The sequence below is a fragment of the Colletes gigas genome, unplaced genomic scaffold (assembly GCF_013123115.1).
Source record: "Colletes gigas isolate AHSC1104 unplaced genomic scaffold, ASM1312311v1 Colletes_gigas_Sc00010, whole genome shotgun sequence".
In the NCBI taxonomy this organism is placed as follows: domain Eukaryota; kingdom Metazoa; phylum Arthropoda; class Insecta; order Hymenoptera; family Colletidae; genus Colletes; species Colletes gigas.
The window spans coordinates 51,992-71,779 of NW_025106639.1; the positions used below are offsets into that span (position 1 = coordinate 51,992).

At 39.9% G+C, this 19,788-nt stretch overlaps 1 protein-coding gene across 1 annotated transcript; it reads left to right on the top strand.

Moving 5' to 3' along the window:
- The first annotated feature begins 1,630 nt into the window (after positions 1 to 1,630).
- LOC122397610 (lachesin-like) lies at positions 1,631 to 19,592 on the top strand. Its single transcript, XM_043396867.1, has 9 exons — positions 1,631 to 1,657; positions 3,690 to 3,779; positions 4,826 to 4,947; positions 11,848 to 12,033; positions 12,758 to 12,950; positions 16,423 to 16,551; positions 16,631 to 16,750; positions 16,880 to 17,050; positions 19,004 to 19,592. The coding sequence occupies exons 2-9, from the start codon at positions 3,695 to 3,697 to the stop codon at positions 19,372 to 19,374; spliced, it is 1,377 nt and encodes a 458-aa protein (XP_043252802.1). The 5' UTR covers positions 1,631 to 1,657; positions 3,690 to 3,694; the 3' UTR covers positions 19,375 to 19,592.
- Positions 19,593 to 19,788: the final 196 nt, after the last annotated feature.

Here is a 19,788-nt window from a genome sequence, read left to right on the forward strand (position 1 = left end):
GTCAGCCACGGCGCAATTTTCGGCAATGCAAAGAGAACGCAGCCCGAAGTCATAAAGGGCCAGACTTCGGTACGGGCAAAATTTTCATTTGGACCGGCCTGTACGTGCAAACGTTGGCCACGCGCGCTTGTGTCGCGCGGATCGCGAGTGTGCGTACCGCGCGGCCTCCAGGAGTGGGGCGCCATCGAGGATACTCGGCGAAGGGTAGGTAGGAGCTGAAAAGGGAAGAGCAGAGCCAGGAGGAGGCACCCACTATTCGAGTATTATTGCGGTGCTGGCTACGGGGAGGGAAGAGTGAGGCTGGGATATATCAACGGTTGGCGTTTATGTGGCGACCAACTGTCGAGTTAATATTCACGCGATTCAGGTTGACCCCTTCTCCGGGGGCTGCGTCCGTAGACGACGTCGTGAAATCCTCGACTTCGGGCTTTTCCCCTCTAGATTACCTATCTCGACATATCCGCCTTTTTTTTCGCGCACCTACTCTCGTTTCCACCCTCGTTCGATGAAACAAGGAGGACCCAGAAACGTATTATATACGGTGTCCAGCCGCGATCGAAAAGGGGATGATTTCTCGTCCCAGAGCAACTGAAAAATCCAACTCCCTTCGATCCATCCATCGACGACGACGTTTACATTCTGAATCGGTGGAATAAGAAGTTACAAATGGATTATACAGGGTGTCCAGTACGTGTAAAATCGAAAGGGGATGATTTCTCTTTCCAGAGCAACTGAAAAATCCAACCCCTTTCGATCCATCCATCGACAACGTCGGTTACATCCTGAATCGATGGAATAAGAAGTTAAAAATTTATTATATAGGGTGTCCAATACCTGTCCAATCGAAAGGGGATGATTTCTCGTCCCAGAGCAACTAAAAAATCCAACCCCTTTCGATCCATCCATCGACGACCACGTTTACATCCTGAATAGGTGGAGTAAGAAGTTAAAAATGTATTATATAGGGTGTTCAGTACCTGTCCAATCGAAAGGGGATGATTTCTCGTCCCAAAGCAACTGAAAAATCCAACCCCCTTCGATCCATCCACCGACGACATCGGTTACATCCTGAATGGGTGGGATAAGAAGTTACAAATGTATTATACAGGGTGTCCAGTACCTGTCCAATCGAAAGGAGATGATTTCTCGTCCCAAAGCAATTGAAAAATCCAACCCCCTTCGATCCATCCACTGACGACGTCGGTTACATTCTGAATCGGTGGAATAAGAAGTTACAAATGGATTATACAGGAGGTCCAGTACCTGTCCAATCGAAAGGGGATGATTTCTCGTTCCAAAGCATGTAGAAATTGCAACCCCTTTCGGTCTATGCACTGACGATGTCAGTGACGTCCTGAATCGGTGGAATAGGATGTTAAAAATGTATTATACAGAATATCCAGTAGCTGCACAACCGAATAGGGGATGATTTCTCATTTCAAAGCAACCTGGAAACTACAACCCCTTTTGGTCTATCTACTGACGACGTCGATTAAATCCTGAATCAGGGGAATAGGAAGTTAAAAATGTATTATACAGAATGTTCAGTAGCTGCACAACCGAATATGGGATGATTTCTCATTTCAAAGCAACTGGAAACTAACAACCCCTTCTGGTCTATCCACCGACGACGTCAGTTACGTCCTGAAACGGTGGAGTAAGAAGTTGGAAAATTATTATTCACGTTGCCAAATAATTCGTGATAGAAATGAAAAGAGAATGGTTTCCTGCTCAAAAATAAACCGTAGATTTCGTTCGTTTTTCAACATTCATCGGTACTCTAACTCGTTCCTATTCCGGTTTGGCGGGACAAAGAGAAGTCAGATATCGATTATACAACGTATCCAGTAACTCGGGTGTAGAATCGAAAACCGTGCGATCTCGCGTCCAAAAATAAGTCGAAAATACGATATGAAAATTCTTCCGCGGGTTATTTCGATTATGAAAAATTGGATTTCCAATTCCATTGGATGTACGTGCGTTGGACGTTTCGGGTAGACATCCATCACGTCACTGTACGATAGATCATGCTGTTCGACATGCCAAATTTTGTCTCTGTTCTTAGAACTCTGGTCATATTTAGGCGACATAGGTACGCTACTTATTTAAACATTTCCAGATGGATTTAACATTTTCGAAAATATGCAAAACGAAAAATAAAAATAAAATTCTTTTCGTCGATGGGGATGATCCTAATGCCATAAATTTTTTTTTTAAATCAATGCAGAAAGTAATTTGTGAATTCTGTTTTTATCTGGTGCATGCGAGGTGTGTTCGATCGAGTATGCAAAATTGATCATTTTAATCCATATTTTAACGTATTTTTAGGCGAAGAATCAACCCCTTTTCGACTGCACGAGTTACTGGGCACCCTATGAGTTAACATGGTTCCATCGAAATTTATAGAAATCATTTGCAGCTATCCAATTATAATGATCATCTTATAAGTAATGTCGTCCATTGTCTTACTTCATATAAACGTCCGCGTCTTCCTAGGCGATATGTTTATATTAAGTTGTATAATAACTCCGTTCGCGTCGACGGCGGTACTTTAATACTGTATTATAAACTTCCACTGCATAACCAGACAATAAATAGCAAAAGACACTGTTCGCAATTGGATAAATTGAAAGTAACCGTACGAAAGAAATGGTCATCGCTCATATTTAGAAAAGTAACTGGTTTCCACCGCTATAACGTGGAACCCCAATATATGTTTAACGACGGAACAAAAATTATTACAGCTTGCTTAGGGTTCATCTAATTTTTATTTATAAAATTTTTATTTAAATATACACTTATCCGGATGTTTTAATAAATAAAAAATGGCAAAAGATCACAGAACTTTACTCATATATCAAGTGAACTCTACATAAAATTGACAGTATTTAATATTATAAAGAAACGTAAACGGATTTATTGTACAACTCAATAGAAACATCTCCCTGTACATATATCTTAAAGAGTATCATCTCGACAGTCTACGTGTGCGTTCGAGACAGCTAGATCGATATTTTCCATTCGATAAAACGTTGTAAAGCGAGTGTCAGCAAAAACCATTTGCGGTATTGCGTGCTATATGAATTTTACAGCTACACATACGGTCGCAAATATTTGTGAGATATAGAAACGAACGAGTTTTAAATGTGAAAAAGTGTTAAAAACGATTTTCGAAATTTCGACGTGTTTCTAATTTTTCTCGCGATGTCCGATCGAAGAAGATATATTAAATGGTAGTATTGAATAGTAATAGTTGAAAAATGGATTCCGCGTGGCCTATCGGTGTATCCAACAAATGAACATTTGCACTTCGCGGCGAGACAGTGAAAAACAGTCGTCGATTTCTCGATCGGGTGGTCGCGATAGCTAGAAAAAGTGGGTTTTGTACAACGATCCTAAACGTCGGTGGTTATCACCTTGAATAATACCTTTATCGATCCCTGAAGCAGATCTTCACGAATGGTTTTATTGCACATGTATCATACCTCTCTTCTATACATTAATTAATGCAATATGTATTGTTTGTTCAAGTATCTTTTTTAAAAACAAATGATGTTACTAACAGTTTAAGGCCAATCAATGTGTTATTCTGAGAGAAAATTTTACACACGTGCAAATATTTATCGATGTCCACGTGAAATTGGAAGTTTCGTGCCGATGTAAGTTCCAAACTATACTTTCTGTTTCAGTACGTATGGCGTATGGCCTACTCAATGGTATGGCATCGCGGGACATTGTTCTTTGCTTCTTCCTCGCCGCGTTCCTCTATTCAAGTTTCGGTAAGAGTCAAATGATATTTCCTTCCAGAGCCGCAAGTACCCTTCAACCGATTCCCCGAGCGGGGAGGGAGAGGGGGGTGAAAGAGAAATAGCAAGAGAAGGGTGGAAACAAGTTTGAATTGGCCAGAATACGGAGCCAAAGTTACAAGTTTTTAATCCCTACAAAATGATGCGAACGAATCCCCGGCGTTGTATCCGTAATAGCATCGCGGCGTACTTTTTCTCCCCGTTGCGTTTTCTTTGCTCCACTTTTCGGTAAGAATCAAATAAAATGCCTCTAAAAGCACTATCGGGAGTCTCGAGCTTCCCCGTAAAAGCATTCCCGTGAAGTAGGCGAGGTAGAAATTACAAAACTGCACGGCTAAATGTTACAACTGTTCTCACCCGCGAACAAGACGAAAAGGGAAACAGAAAAAAAAATAAATAAAAAGAAACGAAAGCAAAGTAGAATTCGACTCTTGATTTCTGGTCTCGTTCGTTTCTCGTTGCGAATTTATTTCGTTCCCCCCTCAGCGTCGGATCGTACCGGTTGGTTATTATTTAATAAGGTGTCGAAGTTCGCGTCACCCGGGACGTTGATACGGTTAATAAACACACACCCCCGGGTTACCAGAGAGCCTGTCTCTTTTTTTTTTGTTTCTTTCTTTCCCATTCAGCGTCCCCCCAACGGTCCACGTGCCACGCGACAAAAAGCGCGCCGACGAGGAGGAGAAACGAAGCTGAATAGCCCGGCGGAAAAAGAATTATTGCCCCCATAACTTTGCCCGCGTACAGTTGCTATGAATCTATATAGGAGCGATATGCATGACGAACTAGATTAAGCCAGTCGGTAAAAGAGATGTAAAGATTAAGAGAAATCAATATCGAACGGAGATGAACAGAGGCGAGAACGTTTCCCCGATGGAGGAACGTGGATTTAAGGGCAATATCTCTCTAAACCTCACGGTGAACGTTGCAACCGTTGTTCCCGGGAGCGTATACCTAAGCTAATTAGACGTAAAGTTGCCGGCTCGTTAATTACACGATCGTTAATTATGCCGACCTAGGTCAAGCGATGCCGAAGTCCGAGCTCCAGCCAGAATTTCTAGCACTCCTGGAGAACCATACGGTCATTCAAGGTCGCGACGTCTCCTTCACCTGCGTCGTTAATCATCTTCAATCTTACAAGGTAATTGCATCCACACGTCGGTGTAATTAGTAAGTCGATTAAGGGCACGGTACGAAATTGTAAGTAGCGGCCTGAATCGTATTTCAGGAAATAGTCAACACGACTCGCGAGCACGTCCGATCGGTTATACGGTCTGTCCCGCAAGAGCGTGTCGGCGATATCTCTGGTAACGCGAGTCCATTTTGCTAAAAACTTTACATAATTCCAGTTTACTTCCACCGTTCTTTAACAAAGTCTAATCTCTGCTTTCTATTAATTTTTCGGCGCACGATACAGGTAGCGACCTACGTTCACCCTCAAGTTCGTGATTTTTCCATGTTCCATTCGGCGCAGATCCGACTTTGACGTTCCGGGACGTTATCTCCTTGGAAAATTCGTTTGCTCTCGGTTTGATTAAATCAACGTTTCGCTGATACAAGCCCCCTTTGATGAGACCATCCATTTGTGCAGTAAAATTGTTCGTGAAGATGCGCAAACACACGCGTCGTTATAGAATTTATTGATACCGTTGTCAAAGGAAATAATTTGTCCCCGAAGAAAAATCGGTTATAATTCGTCGGGGTGGTATTTCGAGAATTAATTTTCACTCGCGCGATGAATACGCCGGCTAAAGTTCCCGCTACCTGTGTCGGGAGCGCGCCGTATACGGGTCAATGTAAGTCGGAATCGTTCCTATATTCACGAGGCATTTCAACAGAACGCAGATATCAGCTTAAAACAATGCCAAGTGGAATCATTGGTCCAAATAGCGGCACGCAAACACGCAAATCACGTACACGGCGTAGCGCCGGACCGTGCGCCGATAATGATAAAGTACGTACGTGTGCGCTTCCATCGGTCCACACCCAGTTCTGTCCAGAGCCCCTTGTGGGACAGACCCGCCCGAGTAATTCACTTTCGAGAAGAAGTCCAAGTTTGATTGCGCGCTCGAATCGACAATCGCTTCTATCGCGAGATGAAACGTTCTTGGCGCGTGTTCAGAGGATTTTCGTCCTCCTGGATTTAAAGAATGGAAAGGGACGAAAGAGTGGTAGAAGAAGAAAAGTAGTAGTGGAAGAAGAAGAAGAAGAAGAAGTGGAAAAAGTAGCGGCATAGAGAACCGAATGTTACTTCGAGGAGGGTGGTATCCGGGAAAAGAAAGGAAGCTCGAAAGAAAGGACATAAATCAGACACGCTAATATAGAGTACAACATGAATGGGCCTGATTTTCGCTGGTCCAAGAGAACCGTTCTTTCTCTTCCCGCGATTTTCCCTCCATTTCCACTATATTTCCCCCTGGGAAACGATCAAACACCTTTATATTTAATATCATGGACGTTGCATGACAAATAAGCAGCACAGATGTTCTGAGCCATCGTTGGTCAGCTAGTCGATTCAAAAGATTTTTGTGGCAATAAAGATATATACAGGGTGTTAAAAAAAACCATTCAATATTTATAGGGTATATAGGATACATTGTACTGGGTAAAAAAGCTTCATTAAACATAGGTCAAAAGGTCAACCGTTTCTGAGATATAAACATTTTTGTTTGTTATTACCATAATTGACTTAGTACTGAATTTTCGATGCTTGCAGAAGATTTTCCATGTGTCCACCTTCCATTTCTACACACGCTTGGCATCTTCTTTTTACAGAGTCGCGAAAATTCCAGATTTCTGTCGAATTGCTTGACAAGAATGGTGGATTCGATTACGTAATTCTTCTAAGTCATTTATCGGCGAGGAATACACTAGGCTTTTTAAGTGTCCCCATAAAAAGAATTCCAAAGGGTTTAAATCGGGGGATCAAGGTCCTCAACTTTTTGGTCCAATCCACCTTTGTTCGAACTCCATGTTTAAATGGTCTTTCAGATTACGCACAAAATGAGGTGACACCCCATCATGCATGTACCACATCGATAATCTTTCTGCCAAAGGCATATCATCCAAGTACTGAGGTAATGTATTCACCAAGAAGTTGAAACAATCAACTAAGTCAACCATGATATTAGCAAACAAAAATGTTTATATCCCAAAAACGGTTGACTTTTCGACCTATGTTTGCTAAAGATTTTTTGCTCAGTACAGTGTATATTTAATGGATTTTTTTTAACACCCTGTATAAATATTAGGACAGCAATATCAGTTTTATCGAGTATACTCTCTAATAGATTTCATCAGAATTGTTACAAAAGCAGTTGCAATTAAATTTTTAATAACAGTTGAACTTGTTTCGCATTAGATTTCCAATAAAATACAATTAAATCCATATTAACCCATATTTTCTACACGGTTGCTCATATTACCCCAATACGCGGGGTATATAAGCACTCTAACATCCTACCATATTTCATCCCGAAGCAGCTGTGTGTACGGATAAAAGTGTTTGAAAAAGGTACATAATGTGGCGGCACATAACAGTTATTTACAATATGTAAACAAAAATGCTGCACTCGCGACACTTTTGTTTCGTCGTGTAGAATAAACTTTACTATGGCCGCGCGACTACCGGGGGGATTCCCCGTACACGATGAAAATTGAGATACAGAACAAACGCCTCGTCAGAATCGAAATGTAATTAAACGTACAGCTTTATATCCGCGCTTTATTGCCATGAAAACTTTTCGAATCGTAATACCCGCGGTTGCAAGGCAAAACGACATAAGTCACGTTCTCCAAAGAATTTTAAAACATAAAATTTCGTCAGAAAAAAATCTGACATAAATGTTCAGGAATTTTTATCGCAGAGTGCGTTGGGACATCATTTTCGATTATTCGAAATTCATAAATTTTGATTCTCAATTCCTAAAAATGACTTCGATGTCAAACGTATTTCACGTAACGATCAGTTTACGAGTAATTTAGGTGAATCGCCCTGTACAGCGCGAAACTATGCGAGCAATTATTCACGTCGTTGAAAGATAAATCTTTCGTATCGGATACCGGTGGTTTAAGAAGAATTTCAATATTCCTGATCCCCGGTGTCAAGACTCCATTATACGGTGTGCAATTTTTCCCCCTCCTCCCCTCCCGACGAGCGTTTCGCGGTGTAAAAATTTCGCGAAATTCGCGCCGTGGCGACGCGATTCGTCGACAGTAATTATTTTAAACGATCGCTGGCATCGACCGGGCCCCGTTCGTTTCGAATACCCGTAGCGACGCGTCGATTCAGCGTGATCTAACGTGAGAGATATAACAGGTGTCCGGGACGTTGCGCAAGAACTCGATGCTGATTGTTTGCGTAAAAAATTTATCCGCCAACAGGTAGAATTATACCGTCGGCTAGAACGCCGGGGTAGCAGTCCATCAGCCGTTATTTATGCACACCTTAAATTCTATTGCCGGTGGATCAAAACCCGGCTTTTGTTCGCGATTTAAAAGCCCTTTCAGTCGTTCAATAGAACCATCGTTTGAAATACGACAGATCGAGCACGCAGGAAGTATGTTCGCGCAAACGAGACCAATCAGAGCTACGAACCCGATCGGAATTTGAATCCCGGAATCCAATAACAGTGTTCAGTGACTTGTGCCTAGAACCTCAAGTAAATAATTGCATTTCAGCCGGTGCTTCGAAGAGAATTTCTCAGATTTGTGGTAATGAGGAACCCACGATCTCTAGATCGCGGATCGACGTCCGTTCACAGGCCGAGCCGCGTTTTTCGCGTACGAACACGCCCGGATTGATAGTCGTTTTGCGGATCGATCGTCGCTGAGAAAGGAATGCATCCGCGTCGAAACGTTTGTTGCTTCCCTTTTGGTTCGATAAAATAACGAAAACCTTTGTGCACATCGTATTTCGATACGCAACGGTTTCGGAAAATTGATACCGTTATTACGATTTGTGGATTATACTGTAAGAGAAACAAGCTATTTTTTTATTATAATCGATCAACGTATCGCACGATACGTATGTACGTAAAGTCAAATTATTTCTGGTAGCTTTAAATTTTTTAATTACATTTTTGTTTTGGATTTCCATGCTCGTGACAAAGTAAACTGAAGCGTATTAAAAGAGGAAAATGAATAACACGATGGGATTAACCATTAAGTCCGCTTGTAAGTACCGTTAAATTTATTTTTTAACGTACGGTACATTTTTCATTTTTATTTTCAACGCGACGTTTATTATTCCGCTGTCGAATCAAGGCACTGATAGAGACTATTCGTTTCGCTCGGTTCTTTTCCCCTATTACGGTGTAATATTTACGCTACACCCCTTAACAGAGATACTTACGTTGGAATTCATGTATATACAGGGATAAAGGGAAGTCATGGAGAGGATTTTACGTTCGCGTAGGGAACAACTTGCACTCGTATGTCACGGGAATGCACGATACGCGTATGTATATGCGGATAATTTAGGTTCATCTGTTACGTACATCCAGCACCGAGAAAAGTAAAGCCTTCTTTAATGCACAAATGGGATATAGTCGAGCAGAATAATACGCTGAATTTTAAATTCGTACTCCCGGGAAGATGTCCGTCGGTATTATTTATTTTAATCGATTACTATCAGCGACGTTTCGGAGACAATCCATATCACAAGTGCATCGAATACATTTCGAGTTTGTATTTAGAATTAGAACGAACGGTTAATCGTATCGGGGAATTCATTTTCCTCGAGCTGTGTCCAGTTCCTCTTATTTCCGTGTTATTAAAGTTGTAAAAAAGTTATATCGTGATTTCGATTTGTCCTGAATATTGCAATCACGAAGGTTCGTCGATTAAATTCACGATTTCATTAAGAGACAGGGCAGTTTCCCCGACGCCGTAAACTACATTTGAATTTTTCAACGAGCATCTTTCGCGTCTAAGATCGATACGCGAAGACACGGACGACGAATAATGCGAGTGTGATCAAAATATACCTTTCAGAAGCTTGATTTTTCATGATTTGTCTGCTCGTGGGTCTCGAATCAATATCTACTATCGGTCAAAAGTCACAGCCACCGAAACGCTTTCCCCGGATCCATGCTTCGATCCCCCTTTCCTGAGGACCCCTAAGAAAGTTACGCGAGAAATCGATACGAAACAATATGACATTTATATTAGCCATCCGTGGAAAGTATGTTGACAACAAGTAATTTTGTAAAAAAATAAAATTTGAAATAACTGAAAGTATGGACTTAATATGAAGCTTGATATCCTCGATTGTTTATAACTTCCTGAAGTCTTCTTGGCATACTTTCTATTAATTTATCAATTGTATGTTGGTCTATTTTAAACCACGCTTTTGATAATGCCCTCTGGAACAAGATTTTATTATTTCTGCAGTATTCGTCTACGTTTCTGTTCAAATGGTCAATTAATGGTAAATTAATATTACTTTCATTAAAATATTTCTTTGCAACTTTACTTGTACGTTGAGGATCGTTATCCTGTTGTAGAATGAATGAGTCTTTGATGTTCATGTTTTCAGCTGATTGTACCAAATTTTGCTGCAAAATGTTCACATATCCCTCTCCTGTTAGTGTACCTTTTATAAAATGTAAATTGCCTACACCAGCCAGTGAAAAACAGCGCCATTCTAACACCGACCCACCTCCATGCTTAACGGTTGGAATAATTATTGAGGGTTTGAAACTTTCGCTCACTTCTCTCCATACAAACTTTCTTCTCTTATTCGAACGATGTTCAAATTTTGACTCGTCACTGAATATGACGTTTTTCCAGAAGTCTATCGTTTTATTCGCATATTGTTTAGCAGATGCTTCTTTTATTCGCATACGAACTTGTGTCTCTTGTATAGGGACACACATTTCAGAATTTAATTGTCTGGCGGATATGAAATGATTCTTAAGCACCTCTCTTCCTATTCTGCGATCCTGTTTGATTGTGGTCTTCCACGGACGTCCCGATTTTGGAAGATTTTCTGCAGTACCATTCTTTTCCAGACGATTTACTATTTGTCCGACACCTTCTGCAGAGATACAAAAATCTGATGCGATTTCTCGAAGCGAATCTCCTTTCATTCGCCTATTAAACATTTGTGATTTCTCAGATGGTGTGAGTTCCCGAATTTTTGGCATTTTGAAATAATATTACCTTGAAAATGATAAAATGTAACTATAAAACACTACAATTAACGTTGAAGGATACGAGAAATGTAATTTGAGTTCTAAACTTTGAACAAATTAGAGTAAAATACAACCGAAAATATCTGTCAATTTACTTTCCGCGCAGCACTAAAGAACACTTTAATAATAAATACTTGTATTCCAAGTTAAGGACGAATATAAACTGTTTAAAAAAGCATTCTGAGGAATAGAAACCTTACGTGTTTTGTTTACAACCGAGGAAAGTCCAAAGCAAAAGAGTTTGAAACGTGTCAACATACTTTCCGCGGCGAGTGTACGTCAAGTTTCAAAAAAATCTTCATCCAGAATCGATTATTTTTAACGTGTCGAATAAAATATCGATATCCCGCGATTCCCGTAGTCCTGCGAAGACTCGTCGAAAGAAACGTTTAAATTTATTCCGTCCACTTAGCCTGTAACGATCACGATGCCTCGTGGCCCGGAGTGCAACAGGAAGGGTAGTTTAACCAAGGGCGTTCTAAAAGGGAGAGGTTTAACTGCTAATCAGTAAAGTAACCAAGGCGCTAAAAACATTCGATAAATAGTAAAAAAAAAAGACTCCGGTAACCGTGGCTAGATCGTAACGCAGTCACGAGACCTTCGAACGGGGGAAAAGACATTCCCGTTGCGCTCTACGTCTCGATGCACGCTGGCGGCTCCGCCATTGTTGGGAACGGAGCGTGTTCCGGACAGAATGGTAGGAGGCATCGTCCGTAACGAACTAAACCCAAAATCCGTAATTCTAAAACCGTTATTATCGGCCGATAGTGTAAGTAATGCGGGCCCGAGTTTATAATCAGCTGCTGAAACGGCGGAACGTCCATGTTCCTGATTGTATTATGCAGGTTGCCTGGATAAAGTCGGACTCCAAAGCCATTCTGGCCATTCATACACACATGGTCGCACACAACCCACGGCTGTCTGTCACTCATAACGGACATAACACGTGGAAACTGCACGTGACCAACGTTCAACCGAACGACTCTGGCACGTACATGTGTCAAGTTAATACGGAACCTATGAAGAGCCAGGTTCGTACGAGCTGCCAACTTAAACGTACCATACGCTTACGACGGTCCGTAAACTCTGTTCACGACGATGATACTCTGGGCAATTAGAACGCTCGGTCGACGGGAGCCAAAATATCCTTATTTTATAATACTAAAACCCCTCCGGTTGTTGCATCGTTGGGCGTTTCTTTATCGTGAGAATTAAATTTTTTTTAAGAACGTCGCAAGATATCACGTAACGGCCATGTGCATTTGTTCAATACGCAAAATATGGATCCAGGCATGCCCCCGGTCGGCCAAGTGTTGATATTAAATAGCGAAACGACGCGAACGAAACGAGGCGCGTTAAAATATGGCATCGCTTTGCCGTTGATTGGCTATAACGTTGTTGACACGGCGAAAATATTATTATCGAAGGCAGCCCAGATAATATCGTTTAAATCGAATACGAAATTACGCGGGAAATAATGGGAGAAAGGAGGAGATTATTTGTGTTCCCGTTTGGCGGCGGGGTTTTTTTTATTTTTTTGCGCTATCGTTACGATTGGCGCGGTTTGTATTTTTTCCGCCGGTAAAACCCAGATTAAAGGCAAGTCTCCGTTGAGCAATCACATTTGTTGAGGTTTGAATCCGCGAGTTAAGCTTGATTTAAATGTTCGAGGGGTGCAGGTTGGACCGCGGTCGGATCTTTTACGCCGGCAGATAAATGGTACTATATGTGCGGCTGGTAACGATCTTTTCACAGACGGGCTACATGAAGGTAGTGATACCGCCCGATATAATGGATTTGGACGACTCCGCCGATCTCCTAACGGCCAAAGAGTACAGCGATCTGCGATTACGGTGTCAGGCCACCGGGGCACCAACGCCGACGGTCACCTGGCGGCGAGAAGATGGCCGAAATATTAGCCTTCGGACCGAGCACGGCGTCAAACGAGGTACCACTGACTTTTCGCTTCGAACTAACACTTTTCCCGATCGTATTCGACCTTTTGCAAATCGAAATTAAAAACGTAAAATAACATGTCATTTTTTGCGACTTTACTTTTAGCATCGACCGAGTATATTAATTTTACCCCATTTTATGACATCTTTGCACAGGATTTTATCCCTATTAGGATGGTTTCGTAAGGTGGATACGATCTGGAAAAAGGTCAATTTGGAGTGGAAAATCTGTTTAACCGAAATGGGTTGCTGGAAAGTCACGTTCACTAATCTTGGTCTTATCAATTTTTAAAAAGCTTCGTTTTCAATTTCTCGATTAGTCTATTTTGGTCGCTTCGTAGATCTGTGAATTTTAATCTCTAATTAATTTTTCTTTCTCCGATAGAGCTGTTAAATCTAGGTTGCTTTTACAATAATATTCATTGTTGCCGTATTCCATCAAGAATAGCATCGCTTACGATTTCTTTCTGCTTTCGATTATTTTATGAAAGTTTCTCTTATGTTACGATGTCTTTTTTTCTCATTTTCAGAATAGTAATGAACTTCCAATACTCCCTTTTGTTGGCTCCCACAGTGTTCATCGATTTATTTAGCAAATAGAGAGACGTATTTGCGAACAACAATATACAATATAAACTAATAAATGTCTATAAACAAATGTTCTACGCACACTGCCAGTCATAAGTATTAAGATGATTTTACTTTAAGAAATGTTCCAAAATTCAAACGTTTAACAATTTTTCGAAGCAACTAAAATCACCGTGAATTTGAAGATTGAATATTTTGAACAATTTTTTTTCAATCAAAATTAAAAACTGGGTTTAATATAACGCCAATTTCCATTGGCGAACGAGGGAATAATGCGCTAGAAGTGCACGTGGTCGCCAGATGTACAGAAATATCGTGCGAATGAAGCAACTTGCAGGATCTTAATCCTTCGTACAATTCAACATCGAAAGAGAAAGAAAAATTCAAGTTTGAAAATCCGAACGTTTTTTCTATTCATACAATTACCGTTTCAGTTATACTTAGCTTGGACGTATGCAATGCCCGTCCGCAATGCTCTTTAAATCCGAAAATCTCATTATTTCCATGTCCACTGCCTCAAATGAGAGATTCAATCTAGCTAATGTGATATCTTTGTGCAAATCCTTCGTTACAAAGGCTCTCATAAGTCTTTTCCTTTTCTGTGCCAACGTAAATCTCCATCACAGACTGTGTCCAGTTACTAGAAACTTGATCTCTATCGTGTCAAAGATTCCATAAATTAATGGAAAAATAAAGATAAATAACACGGTTGTATCCTTATTATGAGAAATCTCTTCGAGAAATGAAAAATAGCTCTTGCAAAACAGTTTAGAGTATTCAACTTCGTTCTAAAGAAACACAATGCTTGTTAATTACAGAAAAATCACAATTTTTCCAATTTTTGCATTTAACCCCTTTGGTACTTAGCTCATTAATCCAGGTTTATAATTTTTGGAAAGGCTTATCAGTGTGTCTTGGAAATCAAATTTCTGAACATTATGGCGATGACTAGCGAAATAGTAATGGCTTACTATATTCTAAAAAAGTAATCGATGCTCAAGCTTCAAACATGGTGATTTTCAAGGGAAACAATCAGAAGGAAGATTTCACTGTGTAACAATACTAAACTATTGTTTAAGTTTTTGTTTATACATTTAATCATTCGTTAATTTGTTATAATTTGTTGACTACTTTTTGTTTTATCGATTAATTGTGAAGAATTCTTTTTGTCGATTAAAAATTTCATTTTGTAATTAATTCTCGTTAATTAATTTATAACATTGTTCCACAATTACCGATCAATAGCAAATCTGGTTATGTCCAAGTAATAAGCTTCATTATTAAAACTGGTCATATTTAACCCCTTAACGCTCATCCCCTGACTGCTTTGAACCGATATTTCTTTAATCTAATTGTTCAAGGGATGATAATATTTGTTTTTCTTCGAATTATACGTCGAACACAACATTGCAATTAACAAAATCCAATAAAGAAAATCATTCTTGGTTAACTCGAGAAATATGAGCGTTAAAGGGTTAAGGGCCATTATCATATGTCCAATAATTTACAATTATTATCTTAACACTAGAAGTACCAAACCACTCAAAATGACCCATTCGTAATTTCTAATAAAACCTGTAAAAAATTTACTCGACAGAATTTTTGGAAAATCGTAATTTTCTTTCCCATTGCATTATACATTTCTTCATTTCTTGATACAAATAAACACACTATAATTGTCGGTAGTTCTAGTGTTAATTAATTTAAAAATTTTATAGCGTAATATAAATTCTTATTGAAATTCTCTAAGACGGACATAGCCAGTTTTGAAATTACACAGGTCGATTAATGCTCAAATTAAACAGTAAGGGATTGAATTTGCAGAGCTAATGAATGAACGTATAAGAAAACGCGACGCGAAAATCTGGTGAAACTTGCTCAGCAAATTTTCGCGGGGACTGTTTTTATTCGGTCCGCAATCGGCGATATTATGCAATATCGGGATAATAAATCCGTTTTGGTTGTCCGTTGGAGCCGTGTGCATCGCCGTGAAACGATGCATAAATCGACCATTCTAATTTAAATAAATCATTGCCCGGGCCAAGTGGCGACGATTTTTCTTCTTTCGTCGTGCAAATTGCGACGAAATCATTCTGCTCGGTCGGCTCGAATCGAAAAAGCTCGCGAACGCGGGGACAGGGAAACGAGTCGGAAGGTACAAACAGGATTGCCGGATTTGCGAGTTAAGAAAATGAGGTCCGACGCGTTTTGTTGTAAGGGACGCGCGTAGACGAGAAAAACCGTGGCCCTCTGGTTCGGGGTCCGTCGCGCGTTCCGTGGAAAATCAGCCACCCGATTAGCCTTTCTAACGGTGAGTGATGGATGTTGACTTTACATATATTTCCTCTTCGCCGACCCCATCGATTCGCATACCCGATTGCAATATTCACTGTGTACACTGCATCGCGAAAGTGTGTACCACTCGGTATCTATATCGCGCCAACGATTCTGCGATCTTCCCTAAAACGTATCACGGGGAGAGTACTCTCTCATTGTTTCAGATCCTTTAATGAGCAGATCCATCCACGTCATTCCGTGTTGCGTTTTACCCGGGAGCGTAATCAAAATGTGAATATTAAAGCGGAATACATTTAAGCGGTTTAATACGACCAAGTAAATCGATTCGAAACTTTTCGACGGACGACAACCGAAACCCGCTTCACGCGATAATTACGCCGAACGAAACGTAACGAGAAAGAAAAACAGAAAAAGAAAAAGAAAAAAAAGAAAATATAAGTGAAATAGAGCCGACGTCGCTATTAAAACGGGAACATTGCTTTCGACGATTATCGATCCCCACCCCCCAATCGGATATCAATAATTTTTCTGTGTGTCGTGGATGCTTGAAATCCACGCTCTCGAAATATTTGATCACAGTAAAGGTGCACGAGGGGGAAGAACTTTATCTAACGGGCATTCTGCGCCAGGAAATGGGCTCTTACCTTTGCATAGCGTCGAACGGCGTGCCGCCGACGGTCAGCAAAAGATATTACGTCAACGTTAGGTGTAAGTGCAATCCGCCCCGAAACGACCAAGTCCCCTCGTGGAAACTTACATGATTAATTATAGTTTTCTCCGCCCGCAGTTAAACCACTGATTAAAGACTCCAACCAATTAGTAGCGGCACCTGCTAACAGCGACGTCGTTCTTCATTGCAACGTCGAGTCTTCGCCGAAAGCTCTGAATACATGGTACAGGGACGACGGTAAGGATCGAGCACAATATCGAATAGCAAGAGCTGTTTCTCAATGTCGCGCGACGAGCCCGGTGTAAATCGTTGCGCTGCGTATTAACGCGAACTATTATTCACACTACGATGTCGCGGATGTTGCAGGTATAAAGTTATTGCCGGATGAGAAACACGATCTATCGGAGCTACCGTTGAACGATTATGCATATCAATTAAATCTAACTATCAAGAGATTGAGCAGAAACGACTTCGGTAACTACACCTGCTCGGCCGAGAATCTGCTTGGCAAGGCCGAAGGGACGATAAGACTTCAAGGTGAACACCCCATTTTACCATACTCCTTTCTTAAATACCATTGAATATCCATCGATATCACTTTCCAAACTTCCACCAAAATGAAAAATATTATAATATTAGTATATTGTTTAGCACATTTCTCGAGCTCTAGAGCCCCATTACAATTTTCGTAACAGGTTATAGAAATGATCAGAAGAGGAAGTGAGACAGAAAATGAAATTACAGAAACATTTCTGGCCACAGATGATATTTCCGGTAATGAATTTTTTTCTCGAAAGTGTGCAGGATTTCGGGGGTATGTCTATTCACCAAAAATGATTGAAATTGACCCCCGCAACCAAAAATAATTTTTTTAGAATGATTTGAAATATTTTAATTTTGCCGAAAACTTTCTATAACTATTGAATTTTTTTCTCGAAAATGGTTAGGAATTCGGGGGTAGGTCTGTTCATCAAAAATTATTGTAATTGACCCCCACTACCAAAAATAATTTTTCCAGAACGATTTGAAATTTTCTTTTTCGTCGTAAATTTCACACCTTCTCGAATTTTTTTCTAGAAAATTGGTAGGAATTTGGGGGTAGGTCTGTTGACCAAAAATAGTTGTAATTGACCCCTGCAATCGAAAATAATTTTTCCAGAACGATTTGAAATCTATTAATTTTGTCAAAAAATTTTACACCTTCTCGAATTTTTTTCTCGCAAGTGGGTAGGATTTCAAGGGTATGTCTAAGGACCAAATATGATTGTAATTGATCCCCGCAACCGAAAAAAAATTTTTCAAAACGATTTGAAATTTTTTTTTTCGGCGTAAAATTTAGGCACCTGTCGATTTTTCTTAAAAATTCGAAATTTTAACAAATTTGTTTGATGCGCTACAGAAATTTTGTTTAATACTTTTTTGTAGATATTTATAAGCTCTAGTTCAGATAAAAATTTCATTGAAATATATTCACTACTGTAAGAGTTATGGCTGTTTGAAAATTGGGCTACTTTTATGGGGTTTTTCTCACTTTACGGGGTCAAGGAACAAGTTTTCAAATATTTTTGGAATTTCTACATATTTTCTATCAAAGTACGCGTTGTTTGCATTTTTAAACTTTAAAATCTTCCAATCCGTTCAAAAGTTATGACATTTTAAAAATTCGCATGTTTCGGAGGAACATTTCTGGCCAGATATTATATTTGCAAAATGATGAATTTGAAAAATGATTGTAATTGATCCCGGCAACAAAAAATAATTTTTTTAGAAAGATTTGAAATTTTTTCATTTCGTCGAAAAAGTCCACTTGCTGAATTTTTTCCCGAAACTGGCTAGAAATTCGAGGGTATGTCTATTGACTAAAAATGATTGTAATTGACCTCTGCAACAAAAAATAATTTTTCCAGAGCGATATGATATTTTTTCATTTCACCGAAAAATTTATCCCTTATTGAATTTTTTTCTCGAAACTGACCAGATATTCGAGGGTATGTCTATTGACGAAAAATGATTGTAATTGACTCCCGCAACAAAAAATAATTTTTTTAGAAAGACTTGATATTTTTTCATTTCGTCAAAAAGTTTGTCTATTTATTGAATTTTTCCCCAGAAACTGGTTACGAATTCGAGGATATGTCAGTGACCAAAAATGATTGTAATTAACCTCTGCAACCAAAGATAATTTTTTTAGAATGATTTAAAATTTTTTAATTTCTCCGAAAAATTCACCGGTTATTCGAACATTCCGAGACAGATCCTTTGATTACATAACGTAATAAGAGCTTGAAAACTCCTCAATTTAATCTTTCACCATTTCCCGAACCATTTTCCCGTATCTATTTCGATATTACATCCGTATTGATATTTCTTGTTTCCTCTGGTTGTGGCGTTATAAAAAATGATTCATATTCACTCCCATCCTCAGTCTGCGCTAGCGTTCCAGCCCCGTCAGCCCCGAACGATGAAATTTCCATTAAAAAATTGTTACAGAATTGTATTTACCGAGGACCACCTTAGCGCCGACCCGCAACACCGAATTCATCGATAAATACGGATCAAAGAAACAAAGCGATAGAAAAGGCAAATTGCACTCGTTTGGACGCGAAGGTTTATTGTCGAAAAATAGTGGAAATGTGGGTCACACGACAACGATGTTGAGGAGAAATAGTTCGAACGCTTTGACGGACGTGAACGCGAAAAAATCGAAAGTTTCATCGTACCCGGCGCCCGCACCTGCGCCAGCGCATTTTCCGCCGACCCAACTGAATGTCCAGAACGGCGTAACGTCGTTGCAACATTGCCGATTAAACTGCGTAGGATTAATGTTCGCTTTCATAGTGATCGTCGTCTGTAGTTCGTAAAATCCGTCGTCTCGAATGTACGGGGGTTACAAATTACGATACTGTAGGACAAAGAATATCGAAACAATCCATTGCGTCCTAGCTTCAGATTACTTTTACTTCGTTACGTTCCCAGTTCGCACGAGAGTTTACGTTTACCCGTTGATCCGAACTCGTCGCAAATCTTATCCTGTTAAGGGGTTACGCCATCTTCCCGTCGAAAAATAAATTAAAATTCTTTAACAAAACTGTGGTTCGAATTTTAAAAAAAATATAGAACAGGATAAATAGGTTTTTAATTATGCAACTATCGGTCACTCGAGGGGGACGATCGCTCAAGCTGAAGATACATAAACAGCGGTGGGGATGATTTCGTCGCGAGTATCCTTAGCGCAGATTTACCCGCGGTTAACAAAAATATGTCGCCGGAAGCGA